At 42.6% G+C, this 22,700-nt stretch overlaps 2 protein-coding genes across 4 annotated transcripts; one reads left to right on the plus strand and one right to left on the minus strand.

Moving 5' to 3' along the window:
* Nucleotides 1-6: 6 nt before the first annotated feature.
* On the plus strand, nt 7-3,126 carry SAP18 (Sin3A associated protein 18). The gene is made up of 4 exons (XM_014877662.2): nt 7-158; nt 371-480; nt 1,880-2,002; nt 2,656-3,126. Exons 1-4 carry the CDS (start codon nt 45-47, stop codon nt 2,810-2,812), a joined length of 504 nt encoding a protein of 167 aa, XP_014733148.1. The 5' UTR covers nt 7-44; the 3' UTR covers nt 2,813-3,126.
* A 7,517-nt stretch (nt 3,127-10,643) lies between these two features.
* Nucleotides 10,644-22,699, minus strand: SKA3 (spindle and kinetochore associated complex subunit 3). 3 transcript variants are annotated; one of them, XM_088159485.1, is made up of 9 exons: nt 21,330-22,699; nt 19,672-19,736; nt 18,642-18,807; nt 16,339-16,759; nt 14,560-14,663; nt 13,662-13,849; nt 13,243-13,458; nt 12,987-13,108; nt 10,644-12,152 (listed from the first exon to the last, which is right to left on the minus strand). In XM_088159485.1, the coding sequence occupies exons 1-9, from the start codon at nt 21,910-21,912 to the stop codon at nt 12,119-12,121; spliced, it is 1,899 nt and encodes a 632-aa protein (XP_088015611.1). In that variant the 5' UTR covers nt 21,913-22,699; the 3' UTR covers nt 10,644-12,118. The 3 variants fall into 3 exon arrangements, with proteins under 3 accessions (XP_088015611.1, XP_088015612.1, XP_088015610.1); XM_088159486.1 differs by having other exon boundaries at nt 13,662-13,846; nt 16,339-16,762; XM_088159484.1 differs by having other exon boundaries at nt 16,339-16,762.
* Nucleotide 22,700: the final 1 nt, after the last annotated feature.

A 22,700-nucleotide genomic window follows, 5' to 3' on the forward strand; every position in this document is an offset into this window, starting at 1 on the left:
GGGAGGAGCCCCGCCGGGGCCGCCCCCGCCCCTGCTCTCGCGAGATGGGCGGTGCGCGGCGCGACATCCGGGAGCGGCGCGGCAAGATGGCGGTGGAGTCGCGGGTGACGCAGGAGGAGATCAAGAAGGAGCCGGAGAAACCAATCGACCGCGAGAAGGTGTCCAGAGTGCGGGGTGCTGGTGCTGCGCCGCTTCGCAGGCCGCTCCAGGGCGGACAGTGGGGGTGGGGGGAGTAGTGAGCGCCTAGTGACGACGTGAGGCCTCCGGCGGATGGGGGGGGCGTGGCTAACGGCCCCTCATCTTAATCCGCACCCCTGCGGCTCCTCGCTCCCCTCCCCATCCTCATTCTCACCCCTGCCTCACTCCGCAGACGTGCCCGCTGCTGCTTCGCGTCTTCACTACCAACAATGGGCGGCACCACCGCATGGACGAGTTCTCCCGCGGCAACGTGCCTTCCAGCGAGCTGCAGATCTACACCTGGTGAGTGACACCTCCTCTGCGCCTGGCCATGGCGCGGAGCCTCGCCGGGGCCCCAGGGGCCCTAGGGAGTTGTGCAGGCTCCGATCGGGGCAGGACACGCCGGGGAGTTTTCGCCGCCGCTGGTATGGAGCGGTTCTGGTTGTGCCCTGGCAGCTGAGAGGGCATCTCTGGAAGCACAGGTGTGCGCAGCAATGGGCGCTCAGCCCCTGGGACTTAGTGTGGCTGAAGTACCCAGTTGCTGCTGCATGCAGTCGGTGGCTTGTGATGTGGCATGGTTGTCACAACACATCTACTCAACGTAGAGGTTCTCCTTTAATGCGTATCTTTTGTTCCACCAGCCCCGTTTATCCAGTAGTAGTTGTCCCAGAAGGCTTGAAATGTTGTGTGAATGGTTTGGTAGTTTAACTCAGACCCTTCTGAGAGTGGAATAAGGTTGTTTTTTTTTGCATGGTCAGGTAGCAGTGCTTTAACCAGAGCTACTTTTTATCACTGTCACATTTATTTTGAAGAACTGCCTTAGTCTGCATTGCAAACATGTTAGGTTTTGTTTGTAGTATTTTGAAGAATGCCTTTGAAAAGGGACTATTCTGCTTTTTAAACCCTTAGGATGTTTGCCAGAGTTGTAACTCTATATGTTGTGCAGTTGAATAAATCAATTTTTGTGGCTACCAAAGCATGCAATTGTAATTTACTTCTAAGTGGGATTTATGGACTCTGTCCAGGCTGTTGGTGGTGTCTGAGTTGTTTCCCATCTGCAGAAGTCAGAGTGGGCATTGTCTGTCAACACACTGCTTCTTGGTTGCCTGAAGGTTGGAGTGAGTGCACAGTCTGTATAATTAGAGACACTTTATTTGCGATGACTGAGTACTTTTGTTCTTGAAATTCTAGACATGAGATTCAGCCCTGTTGTGGTTGAAGGCTGGGTAAAGGAGTGCTGCCTGCTAGGGCAGAAATGGATAGCTATTTTATTTTTCTGCTTTTCTTGCTTTTCCTCTAATAGTAAGCTTATTTTAATACAGATGTAAGCTTAGGTGAGGAAACTCTTACACTGCACCTTGTATAAATGTATTTAAATAAAAAAGGCTCCTGCTTTTTAAATGGTAACTCTTCAGAGAGACCTGGAAATGGAGATGTTGAAATGCATACAGAGATGAAGAGATTAATCTGAATATTGCAGGGAATTAGACACATTTGCACTAGAGCATGTTGCCTCCAGTGTGCAGTAAGGGGTGACTTCTCTCAGGTGTTACAATCAATAACTGGACATAGGCTATGCCAAGGCAAAGAAACATATGCTGAAGTTGTAGCAATATATCGATTCCATCTTAAACGTTTTGGGAAGCTTTTTTTACTGTTCCATTGAGAGTGTGAAACACTTTGTTTTGTTTGTTTAATCTAGGATGGATGCAACTCTGAAAGAGCTGACCAGCTTAGTGAAAGAAGTTTACCCGGAAGCACGGAAGAAGGGCACACATTTCAACTTTGCAATTGTTTTTACAGATCTCAAGAGGCCTGGCTATAGGTAAATGGCATTTCTTTTCTGAGTTAATAGAATACTTTGAGCACCAGAACAGTAAATTATTCTTCATTAACACTGATTTAAAGTTCAGAACCCACATACCAAACTCCCGAAGGTCTCTGTGATGACTGCTACAGCCTCTAAATTGGTTTGGTGACCATCCCTATCAATGTGTTCCTATGAGCCTATGTGCCTGAAGGCTTTGGTTGCTGTATTGGCAAGAGGAACATGGTCCTCCAACTTGAGATAATGCTTTTTTCCTGGTAGGTCTTGCACCTGAGTTACAGCAGTGATCTTGTTGCAGGTGTTTGTCTTGCAAAATGGCATGAACTAATCTTTGTCAGCATCCAGTGGATGTACCCTGCTTTGGAATCCGGTGGGGTCTTGTGCTTTGTCTGTATGGCAGGGGGTAAGGAGTTCTCACCAGTATTTAACATAATAGGGTAGAAGGCTCCTCTGTGCTGTCAGAGCATTTGGTGTAGCTTTTCTTGGTGCACCTAGGACTGCAGAGAAAAACCCCAGCGTTTTGAGTACACAGCCACATGTGTGCAGGGAGTGGCATGGGAAGGGAGTTACGAGCCAGTGCAGTTCCTGTTTTGCACATCTGGAGAGATTGGCCACTGATAACTAACTTGCCTTTCCTCTGCTACTCACAGGGTGAAGGAGATCGGCAGCACCATGTCGGGCAGGAAGGGCACAGATGATTCCATGACATTGCAGTCTCAGAAATTCCAGATAGGAGACTACTTGGATATAGCAATTACTCCTCCAAATCGTGCACCACCCCCATCAAGCCGCATGAGACCTTACTAAAGTCTTGCTTCTCTTTGTACGATTACATATTCTGTTTATTCCTACTTGCTGTTCTAAAGCAGGCTTATTTTTTTGCTTTTGTTGCTAAGCATCTGAAGACAAAGCTGAGCATTGTAGAAGAAAGTTAACTCTTAAACATTAACTTTAGTTTGTTTAGAAGAAACTCCTTCAGCAGCTCCATCGTCTTGTCCCTGATTGTTATAGTTTGAATGGTAAGTTAGTATGTCCAGTGTTTTAAAGACTTCTGTGATATAAGACCAGGAGGATTATGGTGTTCTGTAGTTCTTGTTTGGAATAAAAACTGATGTTATTAATCTTTTGACTGTTTAGTGGTGTATCAATGGTTGAGGCTGCTCTGTATGAGAAGTTACTAATGGTGCTGGTGTATGTTGAGGGTGTTTAGCAGTCAGCTTCTAGAATCTGAAAATGGAGGAAGGGGTAGCTCAGGGATCTCAGTTGTCCATGGGCAACTGGAAGACTGATGTGTGTGTGGTGTTGCCTGGTTGCTCCTTAAGGAGCAGGACGAAGAAGGGGTGACCTATGTCTCAGCAAAGTGGCGCAGGGCGGGACTTAGCTTAGTGCTTGCCAGCTTGACTCCCTCTGTCACTGCAGGGGGAGATGCTGAGATGTGCAGGTGCCTCTTCCAGCTGAGTCCAGCTGTCCTTGGCTGACTGGGAGCATCCAGCTGGTCTAGGCAGGACCAGGTGCTTCGTTTCTGCACCTTAGCCCCTGTGTGCTCAGAGCAAGGCGAGGGCAGGAGTAGAAGCAGTAACCGCTCATTAGAATCTCCACCTTCCTCTCCTAAGGCCTGAACAAAGGCTAGGACTGAAGTAAATGTTCCTGTCTGCTGAGGACAAGGTACACTTTGTGCCGTGAGCTGGGATCTATAGATGTATTTTTTTCCTTCTCTCAGGCGTCGCTTGGTTCAGTATAGCCTGAGGGAATTCTGCCCATGGCTCTTCTGTCCATGTTCTCTGGGTTCTAAGTTAGGGAGTTGCAATTTCAGCCTCCAGGAATGGCTCTCATTCACAGGATCACCTACATGAGTCACTTCTCCCCTAAGACTGAAAAGTGCTCCCCACCTTTTTTTGAAGAAAAGACACTTAAAAATTCTGCTTATAAAGGACTGAACCTGGAAGTGTCAGTGGGGCTGATTTATTGTTGCCAGAGTTGATATGGGTGGGATTTTTTTTTGTGGCGCAGTCACCTCTGGTGTGAGGCAGTGGTGCTCCAAATACTGCTGCTGTGAGAAACTCACATGTGGGAGCAGCTCAGGGACTTGTATTACTAGGGACAGGCTTGCTCAGGTTGGGGACACCTGACAGACCTGGACAGACAGAAAAGCAAAGACCACTGCTAAGTAGTCTCACTGATTGCCCCAGGGTATCATCTGTCCTGCAAAATGCGCATGGTGAGTAACAAGCATATAATTACAGAATTGCACAGCTCCCACCAAAGAGAAGGACAAACCTGCCATTCGAAGTACACAGGAATATGGGCATTTCCTCAGTTTTGTGTCCTGGTTTTTGCTTTAATTACATTTAAGGATAGTTCTTAAAAGTAGTCACTATAAAAGGCAACAGCAGTAACTGAGCATGTGTCTGTGACTCAGCTGCTCTGGGACGCAGTTTGACTTTGCTGCTGGAATGGGAGACATGGCCAGGGAATGCTGGTGCCTGCCCAGCTGGCAGAGAAAAAACATTTACTGCCTTTATATGTGGTGGCCCATGAAGCAAAATGGCAAATGAAAATGAACATGAAATGAGCTGCCTTCAGTAGGAAATACTTCCTTTCAGCTTGTTTGGTTGAGGAGTTTACCTTGCCTTGACTGCCATGAATGTATAAATCTCAGCTGATCTCTTCCCCAGCTGTTTCAGGATAAACATCTCTTGGGATCTCTTGCCCTCAAATCACACAGAAAGGTAATGCAGAAGTGCAGAGCTTATGGGAAAAGACACTTAAGAGAAGAATGTAGTTCAGGTTAGGGGTTTCCTACATCATACATATCAGCAGGCGATCCAAGCTGATGGCAGCAGCTGTGGAAGCAGACAGCACCAGGGTACAACCACCCAGCTGTGGCAAGAGGTGAAAGGAACGTGGAAGCTGTCACAGCTGAGCTCCTAGTGGACAGGAAGGAATTCAGTCACAGTAAGCTGGTTCTGTTTGTCTCTGAAAGCCACTAGAAAAGTTGAGGAGGAATGTCAGTCCCTAAAAAGAGCAAAATATGTAGAGCAGTGTGGTTTGGGGAAATTAAAACATGGTCATCGACTGAACAATCCCATCAGGAAGTGGTGTAGACAACACTGCATCCAGATTCGTCAATCCGCAGGATTTGCTTTGTAGGCAGCAATTTGATGAGGAATTTTTGTTCCTCATCAAGGCAGCTGGACGAGATATTTTTCTTTTTCTATTTTGGATCCTTGAAGGCCTAAGAGATACAACTCTGTTACATATTTACAGTGTCAATAGCAACCATTCCTCAAAGGTTTCTTATCTTCCAGCTGAGTAAGGCAAAGAACTAGGATGACAGCTCTCCAGAAAAGGTTTCCTGACTTTTGACACTTCTCAGAGGTAATCCCTCCCCTGCCAGCAGCCCAGACAGCTCTTGCCTCCTGCCCATATCCTGCCAGGGATACCACACCTACCCTCACCCGCCTTCTCTCTCTTCTCCCTGTCTCTCAGACAATGAGAAGTCTCTCCTCCCTTTCTCAGAGGGCCATTTTTCTCTGTCTCTAACCAGTGACAAACATTCAGATCACTCCCGCAGGTCTCCAGCTTGTGTTCGCTGGCTCTGGCTGCAGCAGCAAGCCCGATGAGCTGGGCTCCCTGGCAGGGCCAGAAGCATTCCACATCCTGCCAGTGGGGTGCAGCACAGTCAAATAGACCCAGCTGCAGAATCAAGGTAACTTCCCCTAATTTCTTTTTTACCCTCAGTAGCACCTACTGGCGGCTGCCCTGATCCTATAGATGAGGCTTCTTCTTCTTTCTGTGTCCCTTCTGGTGTGTCTTTCCTGTCTGTCTAGGTTTGGCTTGTCATGAAGGACTTTCTGCTGTGCTTCCCCAAACAAACTTGACTCTTAGTTCTAATTTCCCCCCCCTCATTTTATGCACCTAAATCAATGTTTATTTTTTTCAATCTAATAGACAGAAAAGAAGGTTTAAAAAATTGTTTTGCCATTTTAAAAATAGCAAAAATGCTATTTTTTTTTTCTCACTAAGAACCTCCAGATCATTACCTTGTTACACCTTACATAAATATTGCTGCCACTGTTGATTATTAGCCAGGCTTTCAGTTAACAGGGAGAGGAAAAAAGATTGTTTTCCACATGCTCAGGCCTTAATTAAGTTTTCAAAGTCGCCTTCTGATTTCATCATCCCTCCAGTACAGTTACATAGAAGTGTATGTACTCCTTTCTTGCAGTGGTAGCACAAGCCTGATATAAGTTCTGCAACATTTTTGGGAGAAGTCCTGGTGTGGGGGTTAATTCTGTCCTTAGTTTAAAGACTGAGGACAACTCACACACTTGTTTCAATAATCTAGGCAGCACCAGATATAGTCCTTTCTTCGTGGAGGACTGGAGCAGTTGTGGAGACTTAAATTTTAATTTACTGCTCTGGTCAAAAGCAGAAACAGCTGAGATGCAGCAGGAACATATTAAGCATTATCAGCAAGTTCTCACTTTTGCAATGGAAAGCATGGGAAAACGAGGAGGTTTCTGAAATCCTATTGTGTCAGAGCAGGTGAATGATGGCAGGGTAGTGTTCAAAGAACAGCACTATAAGTAATGCAACAGCTAAGATTCAACCTGCCAAAATCAAAGCAATCCAATTATGTGCTGTTGTCTAAGCCCTGGTGTCTGGACTTTTTGTGACTCAGATGGGTTAAAAAAAAAAAAAAAAAGAGTATCAGTTCCCCCTGAGGAATGTGCCTTGCAAAACACACAGGTGGTGTTGTGCACCTGGCCACAAACACCTGTCAGTGGTGAGGAGGTGCCTGGCTGGCATACTGGGGCAAGGTCCTAACTGCCTAAAGGCTGGGGTATCTGAGGAAGAGCACCAGGCACACAGCAGTCCCTGACTCCCAAGTGCCTGCTCAGCTGGGGCAGTGTAGAATCCAGGTTGGGGTCTGCTGGCAAAGTGTCCCACTCCTGCTGCCTTTGCCTTAACAACTGCTCTGGAGAGCCGGAGGCTTATGCTAGAAAAGGAGAAAGGAAGCACATGCTTATAGAAGGACTAAAGGTTTGAAATAGGTCCCACCAGCCACAGCAGCATACATGGCCAGGAACAAACCACACCTCTCTGCACCTATGGATAGGGCCCTCTTCCAAGTGTCAAGTTGGTCCTAGCAGCTCTCTTCTCTCCAGTCTGATTCATGGACAGCCACCTAAGCAGGGAGGGGGAAGGGGAGTTTGTGAGGAGTTTTGGGTGCTGTGGTGAACTGGAGGAATTTCTTCAGCTGCCACTGAAGTGGTTATGGAGGAACAGCCTTAGGCACCTTACCAAGGCAGCTGGACAGACAGGATAGGATTCACCCAGCCAGGGAAGGAGGATGTCGTGGCTCCCACGCCCAACATTTCCCTTCTCATGCCTCAACAACTGTCAATGCCTTTGCAGGCAGGCAGTGATTTGGGTCAGTGCACAGTCCCTGAACAATTTAATCCTGGAAAACAGTAATTAGCTCCTGGTGGTTGGGCAAGGAGGAATGGATTTCCCTGCAGCCACAACCGCTGTGATGCAACTGACAATCTACAGCATGGGACCTGCAGCTGGGGGAGGAAAGGTGGGAACATGCAGAAGGCCTTAGATTGGTTTACAACAATTTTGTAAGCAATCATTAGAGAATATAACCCCAGGGCTTTAAGCCAGGAATACACTATGCCAAAAATTATGGAAGTGTCTGAACACCTTCCTGCTGGGTATTCTGCAAACTATGCTTAGCTTGGATAAATGCCTGTGTGACAGAGCACCTTATTCCATGGACCATTTCCCATGTAGACACATTTGTGCTACTTTTTCTGAGAACTCTTCAACTTGAGTTAGGCAAGACAAGTTCAAAGGAATTTCTGGATCTGGTCAGCTCCCTGCTATGATGTCAACTGCCCCCTTGCAAAAGTAGGTATTAGCGCAAGAACAGCATAAAGTTTTACATTTAAATTGGTCCAGGCAGCGTCAGCCAATGTCTTCCTGGCAGAAAATTGTGCCTCTTTGGACTAACACATTTGTGATTCCTAAGTGTGGCCACTGGATATTGTCTTTGCTCCTTATACACACCACAATATCTGTATTATTGTCCCATGAGGAGCAACAAGGTACTCCCAAAATAGAAGGCAGATCCAACACCAGCTACAGCTGTTGATGGAGCATGTGCAATCACCGCGAGTGTGGAACATTTGAATAGCGACAAGAGGGAGCAAAGCAAATACAACATTTTACAGGAAATTTAAAGCATCCATGGTGCTTTAAAAAATAAGGAACCCTGGACTCTAATTATTGCTCCAGTCAGTGGTTAATAAAATCATCAATAAAAGCACAATGGGAGGCACTAGAAGTAATGCTTGTCAATTATCCCTTTGATAACCATCTGGGAAGTTTAATTTCACTGAGAGATCTGTAATTGTGTTCAACCTCAGGCAAAGTATTTCCCAGATAAGAAATCACTTACCACCTTACTAAGGGGTTTCCTGGGCAGAACAATTGATATGCTCCTTTGACAATAAATGAGATTAAGGGGAGAAGCTTCTGTTAGCTGACACATTTGATATATTTAAAAAGAGAAAAAAATATTAAGAACCACAGCAAGTGAAGCAAAAGTAAAGGCTATGCTTTTTTGGTTACTTCCCAGATATTTTTAAGTACTGAAAAGCAATTTTATGCTGGGTTCAATCTTTTCTGAGAGCAGGCACTGCTAGGAGCTGTGATCCCCTTCTCACCCTTTCCTTACATTTGATCCAGCACTCACATGGGCAAAAACTGAGCTTGAGATTACTGTTGGGAAGGACAAACTAGAAGAGAAAGCAAAAATAATTAGCCTTCCACTGTTGGCAAATGAAGAAAACCACTGTAAAACTGTACAAGCTCTAGATTCTGTGCAAGGGAGTTGGTGAAACAGCCTCTAGTGGAAGCAGCCCCCAGTTAAACTAAATAAAGCACAACACAAAACCATACTGTGGCAATTTTGCTTGTTTTCAGGTGATGACTGTCTCTTACATAACCAGTGTGTTTGTTACTTACGTAGCTACTGTTCATCCAAACTGCACTTCCTGACAGGCCGATGCTGTTGAAGAGATTCACCCCACAACAAACCAACATGTAAAATTTAAGTTCTTTTGCATCATTCCCACTTTGACATGTTATTAACTTTTAATTTTTTAGCCTTTCTCCAGCAGCACTGGCTTAAGAGGAGTTTTACTCTTCTCCAGTCCCATGGCTACATCCTTGGTTATTTCAGTGTATCAGAAAGCCACACAGCCACCTGTCCCACCCCCCATGCTACACTAGATTGCACAGGATTGCAGAGAAGGAGACGCCCCTGTTTCAGTGCTTACACTTTCACTTGTCATTTCCCCCCCCTCACTCCCATTACTCAAACTACTGTTTAGGACATCCTGAAACCTAAAAGAATTTCAAAGGTGAAGTATGGCAAACTAAAACTAGTTTTTGCTTTGCTGCCATAATTATATCTACCTCAGAGCAATGCTTTGCCTATAAAAAAATAATACAAATAACAATATTATGTGTATTAAAGTAATATTGCAGGCAAGAAAAACAAAAACCAACACATACAACTTAATTTCTTGATTCCAAAAAGTCTAATCCCTGTATCTTGTCACAATTTCTTGAGTAGACCAGAAGATTTTAAGGCTTCAATTGTCATATTGAAGATAATTTTTGTCTCAAAACATTAATTTAATCCCTTTCATATTAGTTAATGATATGTGTGGTTACTGCACCGCAAAGAGAGAGAAAAGACAGCAACACACACGGACCTCTTTGGGGAAAAAAGGCCAAATTTATTGTATGGACATCCCGTATTTAAAGTGTGTTATGTGCAGCTAGGACAGGACAGCAGTTCGTTGGACAACTGGGAAAAACATCCTTGGGACAGTACCTCAGGATGTATCCCATGGGAAAGACACCAGGTGTTTATCTTTATTATGAATTCCACTCTGTTTTTCACCAAGTTATCACCCTGGGAGACTCCCTCCCTTAAGTGAAGCTGTAGTCAGCTTGTCAGCCTGGGAAGGGACCTGAGAGTCAGGAGAAATCCAGGCCTGAAAAGAATTTCCAAGCTGTAATTCCCTAGCTCTCTAAATGTGTGTGTCTAGAATATGTAGCAGAAAATATCAATAGGCAAGCAAAATGATATAAGTGCCTTGCAGTGAGAACCTCAGCACTGCGAGGTACAGCTTCACAAAGTGCTTTCCTCTATAATGAAGGAGTGCTGAGTTGTTCTCAAGTTTAACAGACTTCTCTAAGCCCTTTTGTGAATGTCATTGTTGAAAGCAGGGGGAATACAGTGAGGTCTGGGACAGTGCTGCTTGTTCCATTTCATGTTAAAGGGTATCTGGCTTGCTTCAGGGCAAGAAAGTAGTCATCAAGTGCTACAGAGTGAGACTGCAGGCTGTGAAATCCCTCTGTTTAGTGCTGGTAAATCTGCCTAGTTGAAACCCTCTTGCTCTGCAGCAAGAATACTTTCTACCTTTTCCAGGCCATGAAATTCCAGAACCAGCATTCACCCCACCACGTTGCTGCAATCTACGAAGAAGCTGGAGGCAGGTTTGGCCTTTGCTCTCTGAAGAGGATGGGTAGAACAAATTAGTGTTACAGCAGATGCCAGGCATTGGAGACAGATTTATTTAGTATCCAAAAGTGTTAATTAAGTTCACAGACTGACACATCAATACATACATATTTTTAAACAGAAACCAGCATTTTCAATGACAATGTGCTCAGGTCCGAGCTAGTAGAAAATCCCCTTTTCCAATTAATTTGATGTACACTTATCCTGGAAAATGACTGTAATAGAAGGAAAAAGGCACCTTTACTTGTTAAGATTTAACCAGGACAAGTCTAAGCAAATGAAGAAATACTTGTGGACATCTCTAGATGTTTGCGTATTCTGAAGACATAAAAAAAATGTGGAGCTGAGTTCAGAAAAGCATCCACTTATCCCAATCTCCTGGGACAGTCTCTCCCTTCTCATATGCTACATGTTTGTCCTCATAAATGACAGAATTTCAGTCATCAACTAGAAGACAAATGGTAAGAACAGTTCTGGAGTCACTTAGAGGAATAGCTGACGCTGGAAACAGCAAATTGGCTCCAAACAAGGATATGGAACTGGCTTTTCTAGTGGAAAACAATAAAAGTGCTGATAGGAAAAAATTCTAATTGCTATGACTACCAAAAGAGTGCCAAACAGCTCTGAGTTCTTCAGCTTGGTTAGCTAGTACAGGGTTAGATGTGCACATTCAGAAGTGTCACCAGTACTGAACAGAATACACATGGCAGCAGCAATCACTCACAGGCCTGCCAGCAAATTCTTCCAAGCAGCTGAAGATACACATAACCAGTAACAATGGCACGTTTCGAAATGGTTCACAGTAGAGCCAGAGTCACCCTCTAGGGCTACAAAGAAACCAGATGCATGGCACCTAATACTATGTTGATGTATAAAGAAAGAAGCTGCATGGGAAATGCCTGTCTACCAGAGAAGTAACAGTCGGTCTGATGCAGGAATGTGCTGACACATCTTAGCACTGTAGAAAGGACTAAAACCTCAGAGGTGCTTTAAACATTAAAGCAGGAGTTATTCTTCTAATACAAAAAAATTTACTTGTTTCTGTTGAAGATACCAAATACTGTTGAAGTACCAGACTTCAGCCTCAGCCCTGAAACAACGTAGAGTCACCAGACCGGCCAGAGAGAGCCACTTTTTAAAGCAATATACTGGACTTTTATTACAGCCTAACTGCACTCTTGACAGCCTACTGCCAATGCAATCCTACACAACAACTGAAGTACCACCCTGTACATGCACGTCCATTCCTCTTTGAAGTGCAGTATATTTAAAACCTCTCAACACATTTTGCCAATAATGTCAGTAGAAAATTAAGCACAAGGTGTTAGCTCAAACAAGTTTATCCACATAATGGATAAAGAATTTTTCTCCATTACTCCATTAAAAAAGCCTTTTCTCGGTATATCTCTTTCTTCCCACCAGTATTTCCTTTTGCTTTTTGAACTTGTTATGATTTTGTGATAAGATCCATGAACGTGAGAGTTTCAACAGTCTTCAGTTTGATTTCAGATGTTTGTCTTGAAAACTCCACGATATCCTCTGAAAATATACCCAGATGTGTTCATGAGCTTATTTAAATTGTATTTTGGATTAGCAGAAGACAGAAATATTGCAAACTTGTCTTTTTTATCTTGACAACAAAAAAAGAAGGGTCAGCTAAAGTGAGATTACTCAAATGGATTCCAACTCCCCAGTACAGTAAGAAACCAACTTTTATCAGTCTCACCCTGGGTTGTTGCTCCTTATGTGTTTCTTGTACCTCCTATTTAAATAATCTCTACAGACAATCAACATGCATAATAGATATTATATTGAATCAGGAATATGTACACTTTGATAAAATTGTCATAAAAGTTTCTTTATATTCAAATTGATGGTGTTATTTATAAAACTATAAATTAATTGTTCTAATTGTTAATTCAATTGTTCAAAGATTACTCATACTTATTGTAGCTTTTTATTAAAAGAATTTCGTCTTTACCAAAACAAGTGTGAAATCAATTCTCACTTAGATACTTTTCACCAAATTCTTTCATTTTATTGCCTAAATTTACTCAGAAAGCATTCACTGGTGCTTTGATTGCCACAAAGCAAAGTATACCTACAGATAAACATACAGTAAAAATCTGCCTTCTCCCCCCCTTTTTTTTCTTATTTTATTTGGGAGGATCCAAACACACCATCAGCTACATTTGTTCTTCACAAACAGGTAGTCAGTCATATACCATGCCAAAACTCAGTTTAGTCACAGAAATAAGAGCTGTTTTGATAGTTGAAGAACAAGCAGCTACATGAATTTCCAAGTGTATTAAAGCCTCTTTGTATCTCCTACAAATTAAATTACTTAACCAAATTTGTAAAATGTAATCATACCTGTTCTCTTTGTTGCAGTAATGAGTGGAATCACTTTCATATCTTGTACTACTTCCTGCCTTGTTCTCCATTGCTCTGGCTTTAGAAGAGGTATCTACCTTATGATTATATTGGGAAAGCATCTATAGGAAACATTAAACAGGAATAAAAATTACGTAAGAACTCAAACCCGATGGATTGCAGAGACAACTAGGCCCTTTTAATTCTAGTATTTTGATACTAAAATCAGTTAGGGAAAAAAAGCATATTAGCTAACCTTTAGAACATCATCTGGTATCCTTGTTATTTCTGGAGGTGGAGGAGTATTGAGTAAATGGTCATAATCTTCCAGTTTGGGAGGGGAAGGATCCCTAGAATGTTTAAGATACTCATGAGAGCTTGCAGCAAAAGGAATCTTTTCTTCTTTGTTTGGTGTATCTTTTGCATCATTCTTTGTCACTGATTCGATCTTCCCCCCTGGTGTTACCTGTTGCTGCAAAAGAAGTATTAAATGCCTTCAGTTAATTTACTTATGTTAGGTAAAGTATTTGCTAAATGTTCTTACAGAATTACTATTAGAAAGAATTTTAATGGTGACATAAGAAAAAAATAATATTGGAAAAGAAACCAAAACTGACATTTTAAAATCTGCTTATGGCAAGGTATGTGAAAGTATACATAATTGCTATTTACTACCTTTGCTTCTGCTTTTAGCCATCTTGTTTGAAAATCTGGACACAGTGGTGTTGCTGTATTACTGGGAAGAGGCAGTTCCTTTGTCTCTGGTGACCTTGATAATACTGTATTATTTGTTTTGGAAGAGACCTTCACATCAGGAGTACAGAACACAAATACCATAGGAGAAGCCATCCAGTCAGCTGCTGCTACCAAGCGTGAGAGAAATAAAATTAAAAATATGTATGTACACACACACACATATATAACTATTAACAGTTCAAATTTCATTTTTTTTAAACTGTGTATCCTTGTAGCTGATATTTTCCTTGATCCATCCAAATTACAGTATTCCTTAAAAGCAGCAAATGCAAAGCAGTCATTCTAGTCCCACTACTGAATAAAACTGAAGAAGCCCAGCTTAAATCAGCATTGCTTTAACTTCTCATTTACACAATTGTCACTATGTTTGCCTCAAGATTTTTAAAATAAACCATTCTTCTTCTCAAAGAAGTTTTAGCATTACTCTTGAAGGTCCTAAATTACTTTCTTGCTAGCTCCTTCCTTTCCTGTCTTTGAACAGATCCCATGGGTATTCTCAGGAAAAAAAAACTAAGTTTGCAAAACAGTATTTTTATTTCAAATATGGATAAAATGCAGTTACAAAATGATTAAATTCTTCTGCACAATTCCATTTGATATGAGTACAGGAACGAGGAAACATTTATAGGGAGTAAGAAACTTTCCCTTAGAAGCCATCAACATTCTTTAGTTATTACTGCTCATACAATGAGTTGCCCTGAATTAACTATATTTAACCAGAAATATAATTTAAGTTAACCATTGTGTTTACAATGCATTTGCATACACAATCTGTAAAAATGCCTATATATATTAATTTCACAGAATTTTAACTTACCATTCTCAGCTCTCTTACTTGATTTTGATGCAGGAGTAACCATGATTTCCTTGACTGTCATTTCTGGCAAATTCTCTTCGTTATTATCTCCTCTTTTAACCAAACTGAAAACGAAATCCCCAATTAGCTCTCAAGTATTTTGAAGAAGTCACAATTAAAGAAATATTGCCAACCTAATCACTTTTCTAATATTCATTTTATGAATATGCAAGTAAAAAATTAGATTTCTCAAATATGAATTTTTAGAGGTTTTTTCATCTGTGATTCTACTGCAATTTGTGGTATGCAAATGTTCAGTCCAACCACAAATTATCAAATACACTGAGATTTCAATCTAAGGCATTAAGAAAAAACCAAACCCAAAGCAGAAGTCCAGGGTAGGACAGATGCCACAGATGATCAATTCCGTGTTAGGGGGTTTTATTCTGAACTGCCTGTTACCTATGAAATTAAAGAGGAGAGGAAATATTTTCTGCTTTTAAACTAAAAAGGGTCTTGTGAACACGAAAAGATTTTTAATTGAATTTTAAAGTTTAAATAAGATTGTTTATCTAAATCAAATACTACAGACCTAAGTAATTTTAGTAATTACATAACTATTAAAAAGGAGAGATCCCAAAATTATTATAAAAGAAAATCTACTGATTTCAAAGTGACAAGCTATTTAATAACGATTCCATAACTCTGGAAACAGAAATTTTAAAAATTATCTTTTCATATCCAAGATTTTCGAGTGAAAAAGTGGCATGTGCACTTAAGAGATGATACTAGGCAAAAAGTGGAAGCTTATTTAACCTACACACAAATCCGTGTCTTTGAAGAAAATTATTTTAAATGTTTAAAAAGTAGTCTTCACTAATGTAACCAGGTTTAGATCTTCTCTACAAAATGTCTAAGCTGAAAAAAAACCCCAATGAACAGTATAGGCAGTATATGAGGCAGTATATTTTACTTAGAAGAACACATCTCAAACTTTGGGTTAAATAAAAAAGTAACTTTTCAAGTCAGTTTTGTCTTCAAAGTCTTAGAGACAGTTGAAACGATATGAATTTTAGTTTTTACAATGAGTAGAACCAGTAGAATTTTCAAAGTGGTTTTCATGCCTATGATCCTTGTTTTCCAAACAATTTCTCTGCATATCAAATAGTTAGGCAATGTCAGCTTCTAAAATGGAACATATTGCTAATACTAACTAGAAAAACATGACCTATTAACTATGCTCATGACCTCACTGCTGCAATTATTTTTCTTTATAATTAGAACAATGAAAATCTAGAGAAGTCTTTTCAACAGAAGACTGGAACAAAAGGAATAAATTGTAAGGTGGGGCTTATGTTAGAGACAATACAGTGCTTCTATAAATTTACTGAATGCTTTACAACCGGTTTTCTCTTTATATTAATAAAGCTTCTGCAACCTTTACACTGGCTGTGCAATACCTATGGCAGACAAGCCCAGGCCCAAACCTTTGGTTCAGGAAAACCTTGCCTTCATAACGACAGATGACATTATGTTTTACTCTTTGTAAATACATTGTGTATGGAAGGTTCTTATGGCGCAGCCAAGGCAAGGAGCACAGCAGATGCATTTCATGTCAGCGTCTGGCACTACAATGGGTACATGAAAAGATGTGTAGGGAGTTAAATGACACGGGACCCAGCACCTGAGAGATAATAATCACTCACCTGAAGATAAAAGCAATAGGAGCAAGAAATTAACACAGCAAGAATGAAATACAGAGAATTCAGTAGAGAAACAATCTGAACCCCAGTAACTTACTTTTTGATTGTCTCAGAAGTTTTATGAATAAGGGACATCGTATAATCTTCATTCATACACATGGTATGTTCAGTGATGCCAAAGTGTTCGAGTTTTGCTGTTGCACACTCATAGTCATCCATCTTTAGCTTACATTTCGGCGTTTTGGGCAAAGCGCAGGGCGTTCGCAAGTGCAGCGGGGTCTCATTCCTTGCCTTCGGGTGACGCGTACTCGGTGTGCGCTGTGCTCTCACCGCGCTCCACGGCCTGGAGAAAGTGCGCTGGGAAAGGCCAAAATCCGACAGCTGGGGGCTACACAGTGGGTCCCTGGGCAACGGTGGCTTCTCTGTGGAAGCAGATAGGTGACGTACATCATTTGCCTTTTCTTCATCAGATTTATTCGGGACAGACATTGCTGATTCACTGTTAACTTCATCCTCATCTTCTTTTTAAGAACAGAAATGAAAAAAATATTATGTCAGAAGTTTCTGTTTTAAGAATTTAGAAAATAAATAGGGACATTTCCCCACTATTCAAATTTCTTTACTTGTTGTAAAAAATAGATTCGTCCTTTCACTTTAAAGTACTGAACCTGAAGTTAGATATCAAGAGCTCATATGACTAAGCTATATTTATAAGTCACACATTTACTGAATTTCACTCTGTAGTAAGTACTATTTCTAGGGAGAATGAAATTCAAAGATTTTTACGGCAGTGTATTTTTCTCCCTGCATGGAGATTAAAAGGTTTCTGGGGAAAGGGCAAAGGCTGCACATGGTACTGTAATGCTCATTCTTCAAAAAACAGTATTGAGGAAAGGTTATGAAGCAGCAGCTAAAGACTTGTGAAAGGAGACAGCTTTTACAATAACAAGAGTCCACTGCAAAAATATGTAAATGTGTAATTTGTACATTTTTGGAGTTAGAGAAACCAAAACACCCCAAAACGCTTGTGAATTTCTGCATGATGTAGTAAGTAAAGGACAGTGAATCTGGTGAAGGGTCTGGAGCACAAGTGCTGTGAGGAGCAGCTGAGGGAGCTGGGGGTGTTTAGCCTGGAGAAAAGGAGGCTCAGGGGAGACCTCATCACTCTACAGCTGCCTGAAAGGAGGGGGCAGCCAGGTGGGGTCAGCCTCTTCTCATAAGTAACACGTGACAGGACCAGAGGACACAGTCTTAAGCTGCACCAGGGGAGATTCAGGTTGGATGTGAGCAAGAATTTTTTCACAGAAAGGATAATTAGACACTGGAATGACGTCCCAGGGAAGTGGTGGTGTCACTGTCCCTGGAGGTGTTTAAAGAAATGGTCTGGTTGACTCGGTTCAGCCACAGGTTGAACTTGATGATTCAGAAGCCTTTTCCAACTTTATTGATTCTGTGAGATGGGGAGGGGGAGGGAGGCTATTTGAAGTAATATACCTTCTGGTGTGAAGTGGTATTGTGTCTTCAGATGCACTTAGCTTAAAAATACAACTTAAAAAATAATTTAACTCTGTTTGGAGACTTCTTTAAAGGCAAAAAGAGTACAAGAAGAAAGGTACTATAAAAAAACCAGAGCCTTCTGCCCTATCTGTGTATAACAGCTATAGGAGCTTAACTTAGACATCAATATGGTTCACAACCATAATTTTGTTTTGTGTAATGACTGGATAATGCTCAGAGACGGTTAAGACCCTGTCAAAGGCTTTTTGAAGCCTGAGTGGGCCCTTGATACCAGCAGAAATATGTGTAGTATTGACAGGTGTAATACTTTAACTCATTTGGAACACTGGGATTTTTCAGACAGTTGTATGTGCATTTTCTGACTGGATCAAGGACCGCCTTCCCCTCCAACGATTAAGATGCTACTGCTGGTCACATGCCACCTAATTCCCACACTCTTATCCCTTTTGTGCTGTGAAAAAGACATTTTAATATTTTCTCTAGGGTGATTTAATTTAATGAAACCATCACATGTGAATACAAACCAGCTAAGGTGCATCTACAATAGTTCCTCATGCATGAGAAGCTGAAGCAGTGTAATTCTCTGGGTTATGAAAATATGCTTGCTAATATGTTTTCTGAATATAATTATTACTAAAAAAACCCAAAACCCAACACACACTAACCTAAAGGCATCCCAGAAGATCTAATTCAAAGTGTTTGTGTTTTTGTTTATTCTTACAGCACCAATCACAACAAAATCTTTTACCCTCTGGATATTATAAAGCAAATAACATGGATGTACTTGATCTCCTAATTAATCGTCATATACACATAGCTAAAGAGGAACATTTTATAAAAATGATACTTTTCTTCACATACTGTATTGACAAGAAATATTACCTGTAGAGTCTTTGGCATGTGGTTTGTAGCCATATTTCTGGAACAGCTCACTTATTTTTCCAAGATCTGCTGCATTTCTTTGCATCAAGATTTCACTCGCCTTCATAAATTCATTAATTGCTTTTTCCTCAGAGCAGCTCTTATCAAGACTGGCACTAACCTCTTCCTTTGGGAACAGAGAGGGGAACATAGAAATAGTGGTTTTCAAATCATCACATGGTAGTTGTTTACACATGAAGCATTTTGGGAGTAGGCATTCAACTGCAATTCAGATAAAGATAAGCAGCGAGTTTAGGTGTTTTCTATATCTGAAAACCATCAGGTGTATATACACCTACAGAATACCAGCAATATATAGGGCATACGTGTATGGAAACTTATAAAAGTAATTGTAATGATAGTGCAGAATACAATAACTACTTACTGGTAACCTAGCCAAGAAAATTATATGCTTTTACTCCAGAAAAATATGAGGTAGCAGCAACTAGTTAGGACTCTTACTCCATATGTACAAAGAATTAGAGCAGAAGGTAAACCTCATTTTTATATCACTCAATTATTTCTATAACCCATTTTTTCTACTTCTGTACAAGAAATAGACAATATTTTTCTCAAGTTTAACTGAATGGCTGAAGGTACTGAAATTTCTGTGAAGATTGATTTTATTCTAAAGGCTGGTCATGGAAAACAAGCAAGCTTAACTTTTTTGTCGCTCCTGAATCATTCTCCTCATACCTTGGCACAGCTAAAACTTCCTTGTAACCTTTGTTCCCTGCTTACCTGAGTGACAATGGTGACTGCAAACTAAGAAACACTGCTAAATCTCCTTTGGGTCACCTGCAACTTTTTGGGCATTACCCCAATATCCATGGCCATTATGAGGACTTAAGAGGTTAAGTGAGTAAAAATAAGGGTTATAATTGCTGACTAACAAAGCTGAATGTGGCTTAATGATCAAAACAGAACCATAAGTTCATGGAACATACACACACATGCAATTTTTCAAGAAGAAAGCAAGTTAAGATGTTACCTTGTGAGTCTTGATTTCACGATAGAGGTCATGCAAGGCTGCTATTGGAGATTCATCTTCATAGTCTTCAAGATGCATGTTCACATAGAAGAGATTAGAAAGTAAAAGAGGTGTCTTAGTGTTTTAGCATGAAAATAACATTCTACATGGGAATGCAATTTCCTCTCTTAGCAGACGAGAGGCTGGCCATGAGTTGTCAGTGTGCACTCCCAGCCCAGAAAGCCAAAGGTGTCCTGGGCTGCATCCAAAGCAGCGTGGGCAGCAGGGCCAGGGAGGGGATTCTGCCCCTCTGCTCTGCTGAGACCCCACCTGCAGTGCTGCATCAGCTCTGGGGGCCCAGCACAGGGAGCACAGGCACCTGCTGGAGAGAGCCCAGAGGAGGGACACCAGGATGATCAGAGGGATGGGGAACCTCTCCTTCGAGGAAAGGCTGAGAGAATTGGGATTGTTCAGCCTGGAAGAGAGGCTGCTTCAGGATGAACTAATTGCAACCTTCCAGTACCTAAAGGGAGCTCACAAGAAAGATGGAGAAGGATTTTTTTTACAAAAGCATGTAGTGACAGAACAAGAGGGAATGGATTCAAACTAAGAGAGAGAAGATTTAGATGGAAGTTCTTTGCTGTGAGAATGATGAGGCTCTGGAACAGGTTTGCCCAGAGAAGCTGTGAATGCCCCATCTCTGGAAGTGTCCAAGGCCAGGTTAGATGGGGCTCTGAGCAATTTGGTCTAGTGGAAGGTGTCCCATGGCAGGGGGGCTGGAACTAGGTGATCTTTAAGGTCCATTCCAAGTCAAATCATTCTATGTTTCTATAATATTAGAAATATCGAATTCGTACATTAGAGAAAGAGAGTCAATATAGACAAAAACAAAGAGAACTAGTTCCTGCCAGGTACCCCGCACAGCAGAATCTGCTCTTTGCATGGTGTGTTACATTCCACAGAGAAACTGCCCAGGCTTCCACTTTAATGTTGCAGCTAAGATTGTATATGACAGATATTGACAAAACAAGTAGGTCCCTGGGCTGTCAAGAATTACTAATGTTAAAACTTTATCCTTAAAGAGCTTGGATGAAATCGAAAAAAGTGTTCTAGAGACCAGTGAAAAACAAATCTCAGCAGAAAATTGAATTCTTCCATCGTATTCGCACGCAGGCAGATGCATTGCTCACTTACACAATGCAGCAGTCATTACTTTTTTTCACTGGAAACCAAGGCTAATGCAAATAGTATAAAAGAGAGGCACCTGCTACGTGACAAAACATAGCACAGAGATAAGCACAATTAGCAGCCTGTGCTATCTGTCCACAAAGAGAACATGCCCTGCAAATGTTTTCCTATATCAATCCACGAAAAGAAGGAGAAGCAAGAACGTGATTCCCATTTCATCCCAGTCATCCTGTTTTTCTCCGTGATAAAAACTTAGCCACACACCCACAAAGGAGCTCAGAGAGACAACGAGACGAAGAGGCGCCCGAACAATCCCCAGCCGAGCGACTCCCAGGTTGCTCTCCAGGCCCACCAAAGGCACTTCCCAGAGGAGCGCAGGGGACAGCGGCAGGCGGGAACGCAAACCGAGCACGGGGCCCCGAGGAACACCTGCGAAGCCGCCGGGCCCAGACGAGCCGTGCCACCCACCCACGGCCGCGGGCCGCTCTTACCCGCGTCCTCCCTGCGCATGGCCCGCTGCAGCTGCTTCACCTCCTTCTCCAGCGTGAGGGCCAGCTCCCGCAGCTTGCCGAAGAAGCCTCCGGTCACGTCCATGGCTCCGAGGAGTGAAGCGGAGCGCGGAGGCCGCGCAGGAGAAGCGGGCCGGGCCGGGCCGGGCCGGGCCGGGCAGCGCGCGCCGCTGAGGGGATTCAAACTGCCGCCAGCGCGAGCGCCATTGGCGCGGCCGGGCCCCGCCCTGCCCGCCGCCACCTCTCGCGAGAGTCGCGCTCCCCGCCCGCCGCCATCTTGGCTCCTCCGCGGGGGCTGCAGCCGCCGCCGGAGCTTCCCGGTGAGTGAGGCCGGGAGGAGAACTGGGCACTGGGACAGCGGTGCCCCCGCGGATCCCCGCGGCTTCACTTCTAAATCAGGCCAGAGAGTGGGACGCCGGCGTGCAGCTGCACCGTGGGAACGGGGTGGGTTGGCTTCTGTTAGCGGCAGTGCTGGTTTGTGCTGCGGTAGAAGCGCTTGTGAGTAGGTCCCGGCGCCAAGGCTGGCAGAGCTCATTAAGGGTTTGGACAACTCCGTCAGGCACATGGTGTGGCTCCTGGGGGTGTCTTGTGCAGGGCCACTTGGACTCGATGGTCTCTGTGAGTCCCGTCCAACTCGGCGTGTTCTACGATTCCCTAACGCTGATGAAATGCCGTGTAGTGCGAAACCTAGGCATTAGCGGGTTTGGGACTAATGAACAGGTTAACGAAGAGCACTTGTGCAAAGTCTAAACGCCATTCGGCCTTTCCGGCCCCTTACACCCAGCGTGTTGTGTCAGAGCCTGTTGTTGGTGCTTTCCGCTTACGCCACTTGGTCTAATTCAGGATATTGTTTTTCTCTACCAACCAGATATCCCTCGGTCAGGATACAGGACTAGGTAATTACATACTAATAAGCTTATGGAGAGACTGTAGTTCAAAACCTAATGCTGAGGAAAGGCCAGATTTGGCTCGAGAAGACAGGGCTGGAAATAACTGTTTTGACAACACAGCTCTTTGAAGAAGGCATGAGCGAAGTGAACCCTTCTTGAGATCTGTGACTGGATTTTTCTTAATTTATGGAGGATATGCTTAAACTGCAGTATAAGGATAACTGAATAAATTCTTAAGCTACACAGATTCTTCTTCTGATTCTTAAGTTTCCAGTGTATCTTGCCTTGTGCTTTTTGCAGTGTGTGATGGTTTGTGAGTACTAGGCTCCGAGCTTGAGCCTTCAAACCAGTCAGCTAAAAGGCAGTAGAGTGAGCGCAGAGCTTCTAATCTTTCTTGTCAAAGTTCTATTTTTGTCCCTAAGGTAATGAGTATTTTATATTCCTCTTTATGTTTTAAGGCAAA

Source organism: Sturnus vulgaris, chromosome 2, assembly GCF_052056855.1.
Source record: "Sturnus vulgaris isolate bStuVul1 chromosome 2, bStuVul1.hap1, whole genome shotgun sequence".
NCBI lineage: Eukaryota > Metazoa > Chordata > Aves > Passeriformes > Sturnidae > Sturnus > Sturnus vulgaris.

Excerpts from the sequence above, each read along its gene's own strand:
- SAP18 (XM_014877662.2), top strand. The coding sequence starts at position 45 with ATGGGCGGTGCGCGGCGCGACATCCGGGAGCGGCGCGGCAAGATGGCG. Across the intron at positions 481-1,879 it reads GAGCTGCAGATCTACACCTG|GATGGATGCAACTCTGAAAG; the intron begins GTGAGTGACACC and ends TGTTTAATCTAG. Across the intron at positions 2,003-2,655 it reads CTCAAGAGGCCTGGCTATAG|GGTGAAGGAGATCGGCAGCA; the intron begins GTAAATGGCATT and ends TGCTACTCACAG.
- SKA3 (XM_088159484.1), bottom strand. The coding sequence starts at position 21,912 with ATGTGCCTGACGGAGTTGTCCAAACCCTTAATGAGCTCTGCCAGCCTT. Across the intron at positions 14,664-16,338 it reads ACTTCTGAGACAATCAAAAA|TTTGGTTAAAAGAGGAGATA; the intron begins GTAAGTTACTGG and ends TTTCGTTTTCAG. Across the intron at positions 13,109-13,242 it reads TACCAGATGATGTTCTAAAG|ATGCTTTCCCAATATAATCA; the intron begins GTTAGCTAATAT and ends TGTTTCCTATAG.